At 38.8% G+C, this 16,807-nt stretch overlaps 1 protein-coding gene across 6 annotated transcripts in view; it reads left to right on the top strand.

Moving 5' to 3' along the window:
* Window positions 1-16,807, top strand: part of LOC117694006 (protein VCF1-like) — a 45,466-nt gene that overhangs the window by 6,405 nt on the left and 22,254 nt on the right. The window contains exons 1-2 of one of the 6 annotated variants that reach the window (XM_076918767.1): window positions 12,668-12,847; window positions 15,518-15,631. The exons of 1 other annotated variant lie outside the window; for it this stretch is intronic. In XM_076918767.1, the coding sequence (XP_076774882.1) occupies window positions 12,843-12,847; window positions 15,518-15,631 (119 nt within the window). In that variant the 5' untranslated portion in view covers window positions 12,668-12,842. Of the gene's footprint in view, window positions 1-12,667; window positions 12,848-12,902; window positions 13,061-15,517; window positions 15,636-16,807 lie in introns of those variants that run through there. 4 more of the 6 variants (XM_076918768.1, XM_076918763.1, XM_034484723.2 and 1 more) reach the window with 4 other exon arrangements.

Below are 16,807 nucleotides of genomic sequence, written 5' to 3'. Positions count from 1 at the left end.
AAACTGAGTTTAAAGTTTTAATTTTCTAATTGTTGCTAATATATAAAAGTAGTTAAGTTTTCTGTATTTGCCTTATACTATGCAAATTGTTTAACCTACTTTTTAAATATTTTTGTATGTCAGTAATCATGACATTTTCAAATAGAGACACATTTACTTCTTTACAGAGATATCATATAAGTTCTAAATATTTTAGAATGAGTACATTGGAGCCATTGCATGACTTTGCAATGACTCCATGACTTTTAGAATGAGTACATTGGAGCCAGGTGCATGACTCAATAAAAGACACTGGCCTAGCATGCACAAAGGCCTGGGTTCATCTCAAACAAAACAATCTTTAGCAGTAAAGAGAAAGCTTCTCTAGGATCATTCTGGCAACCATAAACTTCTAACTCACCTGTTGGTATTTGGAACCTAGTGTTAGTGGAGTTGTTAGGGTCCGAACTTGGACCCCGAAGGCCATAACAAGCTATGCCTTGTTACCTCTTGTTAATAGGGCAGTGAAAGAGACAAGTGGTAGTGAAAAGCAGAGAAAAGGTATGTATCTATGTTGGCACACTGGGAAGAGGAACAGAGCTCCAGTGTCGCCGCCCTTCCCCGCAAATCCATCTTCAATGTTCTGTCTGACATGAGATGTAGGTTTATAAAGAGGGCATGAACTATGTCTAACCACAGCCCTGGTTCAGATGTGGTCTCACTCATTTTTGGCACAGCATCAGCTTAGATCCTGTTTCTCTTACAGGATGTGTTGTTAGAACCATGTGAAATCCATCCCTGGGAGACAGGCTTCTCTTTTGGCTGGCACCAGGCTCTTCAGTCCTTTCTTTGTCTGAGGATAAGATTCTTGAGGAATGTCTAATTTCTCTGGGGCTGACTATTCTCATGGCCTTCTCCTTGCTCTAGAGCAAAGGGGTGTTAACCCCTTTGGGGATCAAATGACCCTTTCACAGAGGCCACCTTTGACCATTAGAAAGCACAGGGATTTACATTACAATTTCTAACAGTAGCAAAATTAGTTATAAAGTAGTAACAATGAAAATAATTTTATGGTTGGGGTCACCACAACTCAGGGAATGAATTGCATGAAAGGGTCACAGCTTTAGAAGGTTGAGAACCACTGCCCTAGAGAAATTCCAGTTCCGCTTCTGCTGTGAAGTTAGCTGGTCTCACTGTCACACTTAGTGTGCTTCAGCCGAGTAAACTTGAAGTAAAAGTCGATTATTAAATTTTTCCATTAGTATTTGTGGTACCTTGGCTTGGACAGGTGTGAACAAACCTGCCAAACTAAGAATTCAGAGAAGGACAGAACACAAGGTCTTGAAGACCACTGTCAGAGGGAATTTCAGCCATGTGGCTTTGGTGTTTTCCTTGTATCCTGAAGTTTGAAGGTTTTGATTCCCCAAAGGCTTTGATTCCTGTTGTGCTAATATATTAATGTAATTGGACAGGGAAATTCCTGCCACAAAAGTATGTACTTAGTCATGTGATTTTATAATCTAAGACCATCAATTTTATAATCATGACTTTATAGATAATAAAGAGTTCTTTGTATCTTCAAAATGAAAACCGAGGGCTGCTAGTTTTTAAAGTTAGTAGCAGATTTTGTTATGGTATTTCATATTACTTTATGCTGATCCATGACTCACCCCCCCTTCACCATTACCTTCCTCCTCCTACAGGTCTGTCTTCACACCAGCTGGCAGCTTTTTCGCTTTCAAAACAAAGGGTTCTGTAACAAAACAACACAACTTAATACAGCAGTAGTACTTACATACAGGGGAAAGGATGATGTGCTATTTGGTAAATGCTTGTCATGAGAATATCACTAATTTGAAATAAAAGAACTCAAGTCTCTGTAGTTTTTAGTGATGCTGATGCTAGGCTGGAAGAGAAGGAAAAGGGCTTTCTGCAGCCATAGAGACTCCAGGCTGTCTGTGGCAGCTTCCTTTGGGACAAGTGCCTTCCTTCTTCAGTCCATGGTGCGTAATACCAGCTCTCCCTGCAGGCTGATGCCTTCAGTTTTCCCCCTTTTTCAAAACTTAAGGGTAACTTGCCTAGAGAAGGACAGACAGATGGGACAGAAAGAAATTGGGTCTAAAATCTGCCTTTCAGAAAACCATGTGTGCCTGTGATGTGTTTAGAGTGAAAGCTTGCTTTTGTACAGTGTATATGATTTCTTTTTTGGTTATGTGGAATAGACCTAAATAATTTTTAAAGCTTACAGTTTTCTTATCTTTGTCCAGGGACTCAGATACATTCAGGACACTTGTCTATTACTGACTGTGACAGAAAGACAGTCTTTCCTGCTGCCTGGGGCATGATAAAGGGGCAGGTATACCAAACAGAAACCAGAAGGTTCTTGAGGAGGAGTAGGGTCCAGTACCCTTCTGCTCTGTGTCCTTGGCTTTATGGTGGGTAGTTAGGCTAAGTATTGAAATACTGAGTGCTCCACCTGAGGAATGAGTTCCAAGGCTGGCTTGAATGGGAGACCTGTCCAAAGGACTGGTATATGATGGTGGGTGGGCCAGCTGTTCCTGGAGATCAGCAATCCCAGCCATCAGCCTACCAGCAACTGTACATTGGGAAGGTATGTCTTGTGAGCCCCAAGAAGGAGAGTTGAAGAGACCTCACTAGCTATTTCTGTATAGGCTCAAGGCCTGCTAATTCTTGGATAGGAACAGCTGAGTTCTGATAAGGTGAATCAGGAACTTCCTGGTTCCAAGGGCCACATCAGGGAAAGTTTATATGGTAAGGATCATTTTCTGGGTCCACTTGGCAAAATATAAATGCATTTTGTAAAGGTTTTAGCCATTCCACCATTTTCTTGGGCATGTCATTTCCAGTGATCGAAGCTGGAAGCTAGTTTAAAGCAAGCTATTCTTCTGAAATATGCAAGTCAGTTTTTGTGACCATTGAGTGGCAATATTGCCCTAGGATATGACCTCTTGCATAGCTTCACCCATCCTTTGTGTTTGAAAAAAAGGCTAGGTTGGAGTTTTTGCCTGCTGGGATGGTACCATTGATTGCTGCATTCTAGAGGTTCCTACCTTATACAATTCAGGGTCTGTGAACTTAGAATGTTTTACCTGTTTCTCTGTGGGGTATTCTACCCATTAGACTTCTCCTCTGAAAGGTCTGGTCATTGTTTTCCTTACTTGTCCTGGGGCATGTGGGTGTTCTTGCAATAAAGACTCAGTTTCATCTCAGACTAGAAATTTCTGTAAAGTGTAATGAAAACAGTACTTACTACAGTCTCATTGCCCTGTGTTTATTATCATGTATATTTTATGGTAATTGCCCTGTAGGTTTTCTCCTCCATAAAGGTACATTTTAAACATATGGATATCCATATTTATCTGCCTTGATACTTTTAACAGCTTTTTACAAACACAAATCAACTCAATAACTACGGCTGTCATCTTAAAGAAGATAAGATATGGTATATTCTGGAACTATTTTGACTGACCATAGCCTGCAAAACAGATTTAGGTTACTCCAAACGCCATGTTCCAACATGGAAGCAGTTTCATGAAGTTTTATGGGTTTAGAGAATAAAGCAAGTTTAAAATACATTGGAGGATATATCAAAGAACTAGATATGCTGTCTGAGCTTTTGCATTGGTGGAAGATTCCAAAAGATTACTATTTGTCACAAGATGTTCCAGTATAGAGGTGGGCAAGGAATCGTTATTCTTCTGTAGGGCTAGAAATAGCTCAAGGTAAGTTAAGTAAACTCTGGACCTACAGCATTGCTATCATCACAGTTCTCTGCAGTTCCTGTCAGTCAATGAGTCTACAGACACAGTTTCTTTACACACACGGTTATGACAATAAACCTCATTTATATGTTGTAAGCTAGGGGCTCAGTAAAGAAACCACCAACACGGCCACTCCATGGTTGGGAGAAGAGTGTTACTTTTATTATAGATCAGAGAGTGGGGAGAGGGGGGAAGGGAAGGAGGAAAAGAAGGAAAGAGCGAGAGGAGAGCAATGAGCAGACAGGCATAGGTAGGGCTATGGGAGCAGAGTAGGAGAGTCTTGCAAGGTATAAGGGTTATGTTGTTTGGGAGGAGGACAGGTTAGCTGAAACAGCCTGGGAACTAGCTTGGGGCTCTGGTCTGTTGGAGACTGAGTTAATAAAGAAGTAGATTCCCCTTTCAGAGGTTGGGGAACTATAGGAGCAGGTAAGAAAGTAATGGTGTTTCCTAGCAAACTGGAACCCATGTTATAGGGTTTCTGAAGAATGCTGAGTGTTTACTGAGTAAGAGTCTAGCCAAACTGCTATTTGGGGGGTTGGTAATTAACCCATGTGTTAATTACCCAGTCTCATATTTAATATGAATCACCTTGACCAAACAATCATTTGAAAAGCTGTGAACATTTTCTACATAAAACATTGTTCCTAAGGACATGATTTGCTTTCTTTTCACCATTTTTTTCCTTAGCACACCAAAAGTGCCCAGAAGCATGCTTTCAATATGCATATTTTGTTCAGTATGTATAGAAGTGATGATTTCTTCAGACTAATTTTTAAAAGACTACATTTTAAAGGTTTAAAATTTTAATTAATTAATTAATTAATTTTTGGTTTTTCTTTTCTAATTTTTTTGGTTTTTTTTCGAGACAGGGTTTTTTTGTATAGTCCTGGATATCCTGGAACTCACTCTGTAGACCAGGCTGGCCTTGAACTCAGAAATCTGCCTGCCTCTGCCTCCCAAGTGCTGGGATTAAAGGCGTGCGCTACCACTGCCAGCCTAAAGATTTATTTGTGTGTGTGTGTGTATGTATACATGCATGCTTGCATGCATGTGTGAATGCATATGTGTGTATGCACATAAGTGCAGTGCCCACCAAGGCATCCCATCTATCCCTTGGGACTGTAATAACAGGCTATTACTGTGAGCCACCAAACATGGGTGTTGAGAATTGAACTTGAGCCCTCTGTAAGAACATTACTTTCTCTTAACTGCTGAGCTGTCCTGTCCTGCCAGCTTAAAAGAATTGTTTATAAATATAACATATTTCATAGTACTCTGTAATATTTGAACAGTTTTCTAACTATGGCTTTTCTTTCCACATAACACTTTGTTCTGAGCTCTGAATATGTTATTAAAATAAATCTTTTGTGGCTGGAGAGATGGCTCAGTGTTTAACAGCACTTGTTGCTTTTGTAGAGGACCCAGGTTTAAGTTCCAGCACCTACATGGTGGCCCATAACCATCCATAACTCTTAATTTTAGGGATTCCAATTCCCTTGCCTTCTTTTGATTTCCATGGGCACCAGGCAGGCACATGCTACATAGACATACATTCAGGCAAAGCATTTACACACATACAAATGAATCTATTTCATAAGTTTAAAAGTAAAATTCTTCACCTGGGTATTTAGCAACAGGAAAGTACCTAGCAAAGCATGTTCAATGTAGGTGTAAGAGATCAGGGACATGGGTGAGTACTCCTGGTTTTCTTGTACTGTCTGGAGATGTTTAATGATTGGCTTCATATCTGCATGTCCTGTTTCCTACATTAGATGCTATTAGTACCTGCTTCAGGAAGTGATGGCTTTCAGAATAGCCCAACAGGCTCTTAGCTTGTGTCTTAACCAGTGTTACGTGTCATGTTGTTATTATTTCTCATATTTCTGAAAATGTAGAGTAGACTTTTTTTTTTAAATTAACACTATGATAAAATAAATGTACCTTAAAAAGAAAAAACGATAGAGTCTCATATAGCCCAAGCTAGCTGTAGCTGAGAATGATTTGGTCTTTTGTTTCCACCTCTTAAATTCTGGGGTAACAGCTGTGAATCTTCATACTCAGTTTGTATGTGCCTTAGAATCAAGCCTCGGGCTTTGTATCTGTAAGGCAAGTATCCTACCAACTGAGCTAAATGACCCTCAGCCACAAATGCACTCTTTAAATGCTATAGCTTTTGTATGCTGTATATGCTGAATGTGTTAAGCTTCTCAGTTTTGCTTTCTGATAGAAAAAGAAGAGTGTCATTTGTAGGAATCCATGAAAGAAATGTGAATCAGGAAAGTACATTTATACATTTCTCAAAGATATCTTTTCTATACAATGAAGAGTATTTTGTGTGTATAGATTTTCACTATAATGAATTGTTTGTAATATATTTCTTTAAGCAGACTTACTGTATTTAGAACATAGACTCTGTATACCTTGGTTATACACTGAAGGAAAGGTAATACCCATTGTATAAAAAATCTTGTATTTTTATACCCTCACTATCATTTATTGACTTTAAAATATTATAGTCTTAGATAATAGCTACAGATACAGAAATGAACCCCAGGTGTCACAAATGCTGTAACTGTTACTATTGAGTTTTGCTCTTTAATTGTGTTTCTGATTTAAGGATGAATAGAAATTTTTATTTTTCTGTAGCTAAGTCTATGACACTTTCTGCTGCCCATGAAACCTAGTTCATGGAGAATGTTAAATAAGTATTCTACCATGGAGATACGCCCATAATACTGTGTTCGTTTTTTTTTTTTTTTTCTTCTTCAATGCTTCATGCTAAAAGAGCTGGAGAGATGGCTTAGAGGTTAAGAGCACTGACTGCTCTTACAGAGGTCCTGAGTTCAGTTCCCAGCAACTACATGGTGGCTCACAACCATCTGTAATGGGATCTGGTGCCTCTTCTGGCGTTCAGGCATACATGCAGGCAGAATGCTGTATATGTAATAAAAGACAAACACAACAAACAACAACAATAGGGCTGGAGAGATGGCTTAGCAGATAAGAGCATTTACTGCTCTTCCAGAGGTCATGAGTTCAATTCCCACAACCACATGGTGGCTCACAACCATCTGTAATAGGATCTGATGTCTTCTGATGTGTCTGAGGACAGTTACAGTGTATTCATATACATAATAAATACTTAAAATATGTCATCCCAATCTACCCTTCTGTCCCTGGATTTTACCCCTATTTTTCCTGTTTCCCAGTGTCCAGGTAAAGTTTCCCTGGATTACCTAGGGAGATACCAAACAAAACTCACATTTGTGATTTTTCTCAAACTCTCAGTTGTTTTCCTAGACTTGCTACCTGTGAAGGCAAATACTTCTAGGACTCTTAAAATGATTATTATTTATATGTATATGTATATGTATGTATCTGAATGTCTGTGCACCATGTACATGCATTTCTACTAGGGGTAGTCAGAAGAGGGTATTGGATCTCTTACAACTGGAGTTACAAACAGTTGTGGGCCATTTGATGTGGGTGCAGGGTACTGAAACTGTCCTCTGGAAAAGCAGAGAGTACTTTTAACCAAAGAGCCATCTCTAGCCTTGGACTCGTGTGTGTGTGTGTGTGTGTGTGTGTGTGTGTGTGTGTGTGTGTGTTTGTTTGTGTTGTTTTTGTTTTTATAAGACAAGGTTTTTTTGTGTGGGCTTGGCTGTTCTGGAACTAGCTGTATAGACCAGGCTGGCCTCAAACTCGCAGAAATCTTCCTGCTTCTGCCTCCTGCGTGCTTAGATTAAAGGCATGCATCACCACCATCCCCTGGCTTGCCCTAGACTCTTACTGCCTATTTTTCTTCCTCATAATTTTCTTTTTTCTTCTTCTTCTTTTTTTTTTTTTTTAAGATTTATTTATTTGTTTGGACACACTAGAAGAGGGCATATGATTCCATTACAGATGGTTGTGAGCCACCATGTGGTTGCTGGGAATTGAACTCAGGACCTCTGGAAGAGCAGTCAGTGCTGTTAACTGCTGAGCCATCTCTCCAACCCCCCCCCCCCTCATAATTTTCAAACTTGTAGCAATGTAGTCCAGTTAGACCCTGTCCTATAATCTCAGTAGAAATGTTGGACCTCACATATTCTGATTTCAGCAAGCTCCTTGAACATGCCTGTATCCATGAGGAAGGCATGTGACAGCTGTGCAAATTGTTCTCTTCATCAGATTGGGTGGAAGGACTGAGAGTTGCTGGGGGTGGGATGGTGAGGGCAAGAAATTCTGCTACTGTCAGAGAGAGATGAAGAGAAAAAAACTGATGGTGTTAGCCTCTAAGTGAGACAGGTACCTTCTAGGGCAGACTTCTGTATTAATGTTTCTTCAAAGTGTTTTCATTTACTTTCAGCTAGAACTTAATGGTATAAACTGAGCATGCCTAGAGAGAAGCATTCCTGCTCATCACTTTAATCTCTTTAGATGTGTGTTCTAATGACCTTAAGTGGACATACTTAGGAATGGGCCCACCCCTATATGAATATGCATAGGATCCTTGAATAAAATCCTCATGCTCTCTCTGTTCCAGGAGGGCATTGCTTTGAAAATAGCCCTGTGCTCTCTTTCTATGTTGTAGGTAATAAATCTTTCTTCAGTCTTGTTTTGGCTTTGCTTATTTTAGTCATTGTGAATCCTTTTGTATTCATTAACAGTGGGAGTTGTGGCTTCACCAACCACTATTATTCTATTATTTCCACTTTAAAGGGGTTATCAGTTTTGCAGAGAAGACCAGCATAAATTATACTTTTTTTATATGTCCATCAACAACCTGAGTTTGTGATTGTCATTATGAAGAGGCCGAACTGCCCCCTTGAGTCTATCCAGTGGATTGTAGGAGTTTACAAAGCCATTTTTCCTCATACCTTCACTCCATCATTAATCCCTTACTCTAAAATGGCATTTTATATATTTTTGGTATATTATTTTGAGACAATGTCTAGCTATTTAGCCAAGTTAGCTTAGAAGTCTCATTATCTTGATAGTCTCTCTTGAGGTATAATTTCAAGCTTGTGCCATCATATTTAGCCTAACAGGAAACATCTATTGTAGTAATTTTGTAATACACAGACAAGATAGAAGGAAAAAGAATAACCGTGACCTAGCTACTCACATAAATCCCTTGTAATAGGTTCCATACTTCCAACATGTTTTGTATATCATATTCTGGTTGTTTTTTTTTTTGTTTTTGTTTTTGTTTTTTGGTATTTGAGGTAATATAGTACCCCATACTGAATTCTGAAGTTGTTTAGTTTATTATTAGGTAATTAGTATATTTCATTGAAACACAGAATCCAGTACTTCTGCATATGTTATCCTTTATAAAATACTTAAAATGTTTCTGAAATAAAAAAAAATACAATGCAACTGATGCAGGAGAAACTCGAAGTAGTAAAAATTGATGCTATGAAGGATTTTCTAGGGAGCTTGCTTAGGAAGTATTAAGTGGCACAGAGGAAAATTTAGCTAAATGAGTGCTGCCTTCCAATAAAACTGGAAGATAACTAGTGTATTAACATGACTTGTTGGAAACTGATAAAGAAGAGTCTAGACCACTAGTGAAGTTTCAGGTTGCTGGGAAAGTTTCTGCTAATATTCACTCACCAAGATTGACTTCCAGTTAGGCTCTATTCCTATAACAAAAGGGAATAACCCTGACTTAGAACCAGCTATTAAAAAGGACATGCCTCTAAGGGGGCAGTGCAGGGTTAACAACCATTAGGTCCTGGTCTGCCATTAAGTCCTCTCTGCTTTCATCAGGAAGAGCACAGTTCTACCAGATGGGCAAGATGACTCTGGCTAACAACTATTTAAAAAAATTTTTTTTGGCTAGATCCTCTGAGCATTAGCCAGAGCTGGACAAGTGCCATAAAGAGCTTTTTTTCATTAATTTCTTAATTATGAAGTATGCAGAGTGATTTCCCACTGGGGAGACATTCTTTCTATTACTCTACAAAAAATATTGTTAATAAATCCTTATCCACATTTGAGATGATAATTCTCAAGTTCAGTTCTACAAGTTGACATATTCCTGGGAGTTGCTGGGTTACAGCAACCTGGTTTTAGCAGCCCTAAATAAGATAGGCTCTGCCAACCATCTATTATCAATAAGCCAATTAGGGAGACAGGTAACAGTGAAGATTTCAGTTTGGCCACTTTGGAAAGGGGAACAAATAAAGAGGTCTAGGCATGCCCATTTTGGAGGTCCTAACATTAGGATTCAGCAGAAGGCGAGACTTCTGTATTACTGACCAGATGATCCTGCTCATCATTGACACACCCCTGTCAGGTCTGCAAGGTCATCCATATAAACTGTCAGCAGTAGGCAAAAGCTCTTTCCAGGAGACAAGCTCCCTCTCTGACTGGCACCTGGGGTCAGCATCTGCCTTCCCAAAATGAGACTCTTGGTAAATTCCTATTTCTTAGGCAGGGGCTCAAGTGTTTCTTTTTAGAATCTCTTGGCTCCTGCTGAGACTGTTCTGAGATACATTTTGCAAAATTCCTTTGAGACCATTCATCTGTTCTGTATGAGTCTGTATTAGTATAGCCTGAGATTAATTGCTACCCTTTTAAATGTTACTAAATTGAGACTTGCCTATAAATTACATCAAAGGTTTACATTTTCATTTAAGACCTATACATCTGTTTTCACATGCTTTTTATATAAAAGATGAACATACAAGATATCATATAAGATACTGTTAACTTAAAATGAGTATTTTGTGATCGAGACTATAAATTCAGTGTTAGAGCATTTGCTTAGCACTTCAAGGCTCTGGGTTCAGTCCCCAGCTCAGCAAAAAGTAATGACAAAAAGGGAGAATATCTCATAAATAAATATTTAAAAGGTGGTGGAAAACTACTCTCAGAAACTCAAAAACACACCTGGGGTGGTTCCCTGTAGATCACGGACTCCATTCTCTGCCCTAGATAAACTACCATCTTGCTTCTTGTCTAGCCTCATATGCATATCAGTTGAAAAACAATTTACATTTAAGTGACAGTTGGATATGGTGGGACACATCTGTAATCCCAGCATTTAGGAGTTCAAGGTAGCCAGTTATGTAGATAGTTGGAGGTCAGCATGGACTACTTGAGACCGGTTCACAAAAAATACTGAATTTGAGTCACTTGTTTAATTTTTACATTGTGACATTTTGCCTTGGATACATTTGAATAATCCCCCCAAGCTAAGATTACAGACAAGGACAGAGCACATATACTTTCCTTCTGGGAAATAGCAAGTTTCATTCCTAAGTAATCTGATATTTCTTTATCTAAGTGTCCAGGTAGGGATGAAGATATCTTAAGGAGATGCTAAACATTTGCTCCTTTTGGCTGTTGAGCAATGGACCTCAAGGAATTGGAATCTCTCCAGGAATCTTATTCTGGGGATCTAAAATACTTCAGCTCAGTGCCATCCAGAGGGAGAACCTACCTCTTGAACATAGAGTTCCTACAGTTCTGATGACTTGTCAGACTAGCCTTGTAAGAGCCTAAACTATGAGGGGCTGGGACCACATCACAACCAGGACAGCTTAGTTATGCATATTTTTTGCCCTTTGTTTAAACCTAAATGTCACTTCTATGCACTGGAAGATGGGCTTGGGGGCAGATCACTGGAGTTCTGTGCCCTTCTGCCCTCCGTGACTGCAGTAACCAAATCTTTCCACTTTTTACTGTTACTTTGTTTAATTGACTTATTGAGGATAGGTGTACAGGGCCTTTGCTACTTTATTTCATGACTTTAGAAGTAAAGGTTTCCCCATGCACCTTAAATCAGAAAGGGTGCTGTAACAAAATAGCATGGCCTACATTGCCATTAGGAACTTCATACTGGAAAAAGCACAACGAGCTTACTATTTGAAAATTTAGCCTTTTGTTTTTTTTGTTTGTTAAAAAAAACAAAAAACAAAACAACAACAACAAAAAAAAAAACCCCTCACCTGAAATGGAAGGACTCAAATATCTATGGACTTTAGTAGTTTTTAGTGCTGTTACAGTCTATGTACCACCATACTGTCTACGTAGGACATGGTGTGGCACTAAAAAAAACTTTAAAGTGAAATTTTTTCTTCAGATACTCTCTTAATATGAAGGCATATCAGTGTTGTAGCCTAAGCTTACAGGTTACTTTTGGATGGCTGGTACTCTTCAGGATGGTAGAGTTCACTCATTTTTGTAATATCCAAATTCTCAAATTATTTTTCTGCCTGTCTAGGTGAGTAGAAAGAAAAGCTTAGAGAGCATGTAGACCTTTAAAATCTCGGGGATTTTACTCGTGGCGTACTGGGGGAGTACGGTGCATGGAGGGAGCAAGTAGTAGAAGCAGGGCCTTTCTTATTACCTTGCCTCAGAATAAAGGGACTATGGAGCTAAGATGGAAGGGAAATTCTCTGACCCTGGTCCAATGCCTGCCTTGGACCCCAGGAGACCCCAGGAAAAGTAAAGAACTGTGTGTCTGCCTGTCTTTTTTTTTTTTTTTTTTTTTTTTTTTTTTTTTGCAAACCTTTCATTAAAAAGGTGGTAAACAATTCCATTCAAAAATGGAACCTGTTTTTGTTACAAAATATGATTTTTCCCGTTATGTTAGGATAGAGCTAAAATAATTCAGAAGGCTTTTATGATATTACTCGTCATTGCCTCTGGGAGCTCAGATACAGGGAGGGGGCCTATCCATTATTGGACCTATAGGCATGCTCTTCCTTGCTGCTCAGGTGTGACCTGTGTGGGAAAGCCCCAAAGGATGAGAGGTTCCAGTGGCGGCTTGCTTAGCGTCGTGGACACCGCTGTGGGTAGTTAGATTAAGAAAAGTGAGGGCCGAGAGGATAGTGAGTGCGTCAGAAGTGGGTTCGAGGCTGGGGTGAGTGGGAGGAGCATGTCCTTGTATGCGTCTTGAGCGTGAGACGCAGGAGGCTGTCGGGAACAGGTTCTGGACATCACCAATCGCGTCTCTTAGGCAACAGGCAACTACAGCATTAGAAGGAAAGTGCAGAAGACTCGAGCCAGACTGGCAGCAACCTTCCCAGCATATGCGTGCAGACTCTGAACCAGCCAATCCTTCCCTACGAAGAGTTCATCATTCCAATGTGGTAGGGACTTCCTGTTGCTGTTGCCATGGTTCCGCGGGCGGGACTTAAAAGAGGCTTCCTTTGTTTGAATGGTTCTCCAGTCCCCCTGCTCAGGTTTGAGTGTGTTGTGTGTTGTTCATCTCACCTGTCTTTCCCAGCCTTCATCATATGGGCTGTGGGCAGAAAAGCAGCGGAAAAGATGGATGATCCTCCGAAGATGGACGATCCTCCGATGTGGGTGCCTGTCTGTTTTTTTTTTTTTTTTTTTTAAGTCTTAGATGGCAGTATTGTGCCATATAGCCCCTTCTCTTCTGCCCTATGTGTTTGAAAAAATACTGTGAGTCTTTTTAAACTAAAGAGGCTTTTTCCCCTTTCCTTCTTCCCTTCTCTTCTTACCCTTTCTCCTCCCCTCCCCTTCCTTTTTCCCAGTAGGATTTCTGCCTGTCTGGAACTGGCAGTTGAGTTAATAAATTCTAGAGTTTACCTTGTTGATATTCACAGCCTTAGAAAAAAATCCCTTTATTTTTCAAGTTGGCTTTACTGTTGTGAGGCATCCTAGACACTGTAGCTACTTGTATTTTAGCGTCTCTGAAAAGCCTTATTATTCTACCCTCTGCTTTCCCTGGGGTTTGTCGACCTTTATCAATGTATTCTTTCAGTATAGACTTCGTTTCACTTCCGTTTGGATATTTTCTGTAAAGTGTTAATGAAAACAGGTTTTTTCCTACAGTTCCATCACCCTGTGGTCACCATTAATTGCATTTTTATGGTAATTGCCTCGGAGGTTTTTCTAATCCATGCGGGTCTTTTAAACATACCGGGGTGCATATTTATACCTTCTCTTTAGCATCTTAAAAACTTATTTAGAAAATAAGAGAAAATTCCATTGACATATGTAATTGCTGAGTCACATCGTCACCTGAAGGTTTTCTTCAGTGTGACAAAATTATTTAATAACTGATGTGAAAAATACAAACAACCCACAACCCCCATCTCAATATCAAATATTATAAAAGTATTGTTGCTAAGGACAAACTCTGTACTAGTTTTTTTTTTTTTTTTTTTTTTTACTCACCATTGATTTTTGAGCACATAAAGTGGCTAGCAGTGTGTTCTAAATATTTATGTTGTATATATGAATTAGTGTTTGATTTCGGCAGGGCAATTTTGTTTACAAATACAATGTGACATTTCATAATATCCTGTAGTGCTTAAACAGTTTCCTACATGTCTTTTCTTTCCATTTAAAGTATGTAATAAGTACCTTACTGGAATTTCAAACCACCTTTATTTCCAGGTTTACATTCCTTCCCAGTGTGCCTTTTGTTCTTGTATTTAGCACCAAAATATAAAAAGAGTGTATCATGTAGAATGTGAGTCCACATCTGTGTGCCACAGTTGCCACAAATATGAAGGGTGATGCTTTTAATATGTGCTTGAGTGTTGATAGCCTGCATAAATAGTGCAACAGGTTCTTAGTTTGATTCCTCCCTGCTAGATGTCACCTTATTGCTCTCTCTACTATTTGCCTTGACATGCAAAGTAGGGAGAGATTTTTTTAACCAGCATTTTATTTATTTAGCATTTATTTATTTATTTACTTAAGCCTGGGTATGGTAAAATCTCCTTTTGTGATGTAACCTTTTGCTGTTCTCATTCCTACCTTTCAGTAGGAAAAGCACTATGTAATTTTGAGTGAACTGAATCAAGGAGGAAAATCTTAATACATTCTTCAAAGATACTTCTGTAAATTACAAAGAATATTTTCATACATTCTTATATTTCTAGAAGCAGATTTATAGGCTTCACAAGTGCAAACTTTTTATATTAATTAAATTTGATTTTGACAATATTATACTACATAAGTCTAACCTTTTTATTTTATGAGTACATTTTGCATGAAGGTTAATTCCCATTCTGCGTGAACTTTTTTTCTTGTGCAGTTATCATTATGTATGCATTTTTGAAAAATTGATTTAATGTTACAGGTATAGAAATTAATCCCACAGTGACACATATATTATGAATGTTTTCTTTTAAATTATGGTTGTGGTTTCCAGATATATAATTATTATTACTACCCTACCCCACACTTCTCTGCTGGGGGTGGAGCTTAGAGCTTGAAGCACACTACCACTGAAGTACTGCTGCCTCCCTGCTAGCATTGAAGCCTATGTTCCACCATTTTATTCTTCTGTGCAAAGCTGACAGTCCCATCTAGTCCTCTTTCCTGAGCCACTCAGTTTTAGCTATCTCCTTTCGTTTTTCCACTATTCCAAGGAAGTCCGCATCAAAATGCTTTGAAAACCCCAAATTCTAAGTACATGTTTGAATAGTCTCCTAACTACTTGTTAAACTCACTACCCTCTAGGACTCCAATATATTTCTGTTCCCTATATCCCTTGTGGTAATTTAGCACAATTACATGTTTTTTATATTCTCACTAGAAGGACTGGGCCCCACAGATCCTGATTCATCAAAGCTGCCCATACATGCACATATATTTAACCTTCACCCATGAGGGCAGAGCTGATAGTTGTACAAGCAGTTGTCTTTGACCTTCTGGAGTTAAAGGGGTGGGTCAGCAGTAATGACATTATCAAAGGAAGAGATGAATACAAGGTGTGGCTTGTATTCAAGTGGGAGTGGTAGCTCTGCTAACCATAACTTCTCCCATTTCCACCTTAAAAGGAATGTCAGCACTGAGAGAAGACCCACAGGAGTTCTACTTGCTTTCTCTGTCATCTGGCAGTTTTACTTCATTGTCCCCATGGAGAAGGCTGACTGCTTCTTTGATCCTGTCCAGTAGGTGTGGGAGTTTACAAGACTTGCTGAAGAAATGTTTTTCACATATTCACTATTAATTTATCATTAATTCCATGTGATGAAATGGCAGTGTCTTTTGTTTGCTCATTTAGGTAGTTATTTTTAAATAGGGTAAGCTTGTGGGGTTCAGTCTGTTTCTAGTCTTCTGCCTCAGCCTCCCATGTTCTGGGATCAGAGAAGTGTGTCACCACCCTGACTTTCTAATTCATTTCTGTTGTAGTCACTTTGGTATATATGGAAGAGAATAAATGAAAAAGTGTAATCTTTTCTTAACGTGTTTTGCATATTGCATTCATTTTTACATAATTGTGGTAATATACTGTTCAATATTAGATTATGGAGTAGTTTTTTTCCTATTAGGTAATTATCATATTTTCTTTCTTTCTTTTTTCTTTTTTGAGACAGGTTTTCTCTGTGTAGCCTTGGCTATCCTGGAACTCACTCTGTAGACCAGGCTGGCTTTGAACTCAGAGATCTGCCTACTTCTGCCTCCTGAATGATGAGATTAAATGCATATGCCACTCCAGCCTACCATCTATATTTTCTTAAAATTCAAATTTCCCAATTCTATCATATCATCTTCTATAACATGATTAACAGTTCCTTCATTGTGTCTGACAAAGAAAAAATAATGCTATGACAAACATTGTTAGGACATCATTGCCCTCATTTTAAACAATGAGCCTTCTGTGGCTTTCTGCCAAGTGGACAGATACTACAAAACTCCTTTGACCAAAAACCTTGCCAGTATCTGCATCATTGTATACTGAGATTACTGTTAACCTTCAAAATGTTACTATGTTGAGATTTGAATTTGTTGTCTTCGTTTTTAAAAATGTCTTTTAAGTTATTTATGACTCAGTGCCTTTTCATACATTTAAGACCTGTACACTATTATATACTCTGTGAAAATGTATTTTTAAGATTTTGTGTGATATTAATTTTACATTAATTAATTACATTGCAGCTGGAAGTAGCTTTGTATTTGTGCAGTACAATTAAATCTGTGGGCTGAGTACCCAGTTATGCTAAAAAGGGGTAGGAGACAACAACAAACAATGAATAAATGAACAGTAAAAGAACCCAAACATTTCTCCAGGACCATTCTGTCAGCCATGCACTCCAGATATTTCTGTGTGCAAATTTATAATCTGA

This window comes from Arvicanthis niloticus, chromosome X (assembly GCF_011762505.2).
Source record: "Arvicanthis niloticus isolate mArvNil1 chromosome X, mArvNil1.pat.X, whole genome shotgun sequence".
Lineage (NCBI taxonomy): Eukaryota > Metazoa > Chordata > Mammalia > Rodentia > Muridae > Arvicanthis > Arvicanthis niloticus.
This window is presented reverse-complemented; position numbering and strand designations above follow the sequence as displayed.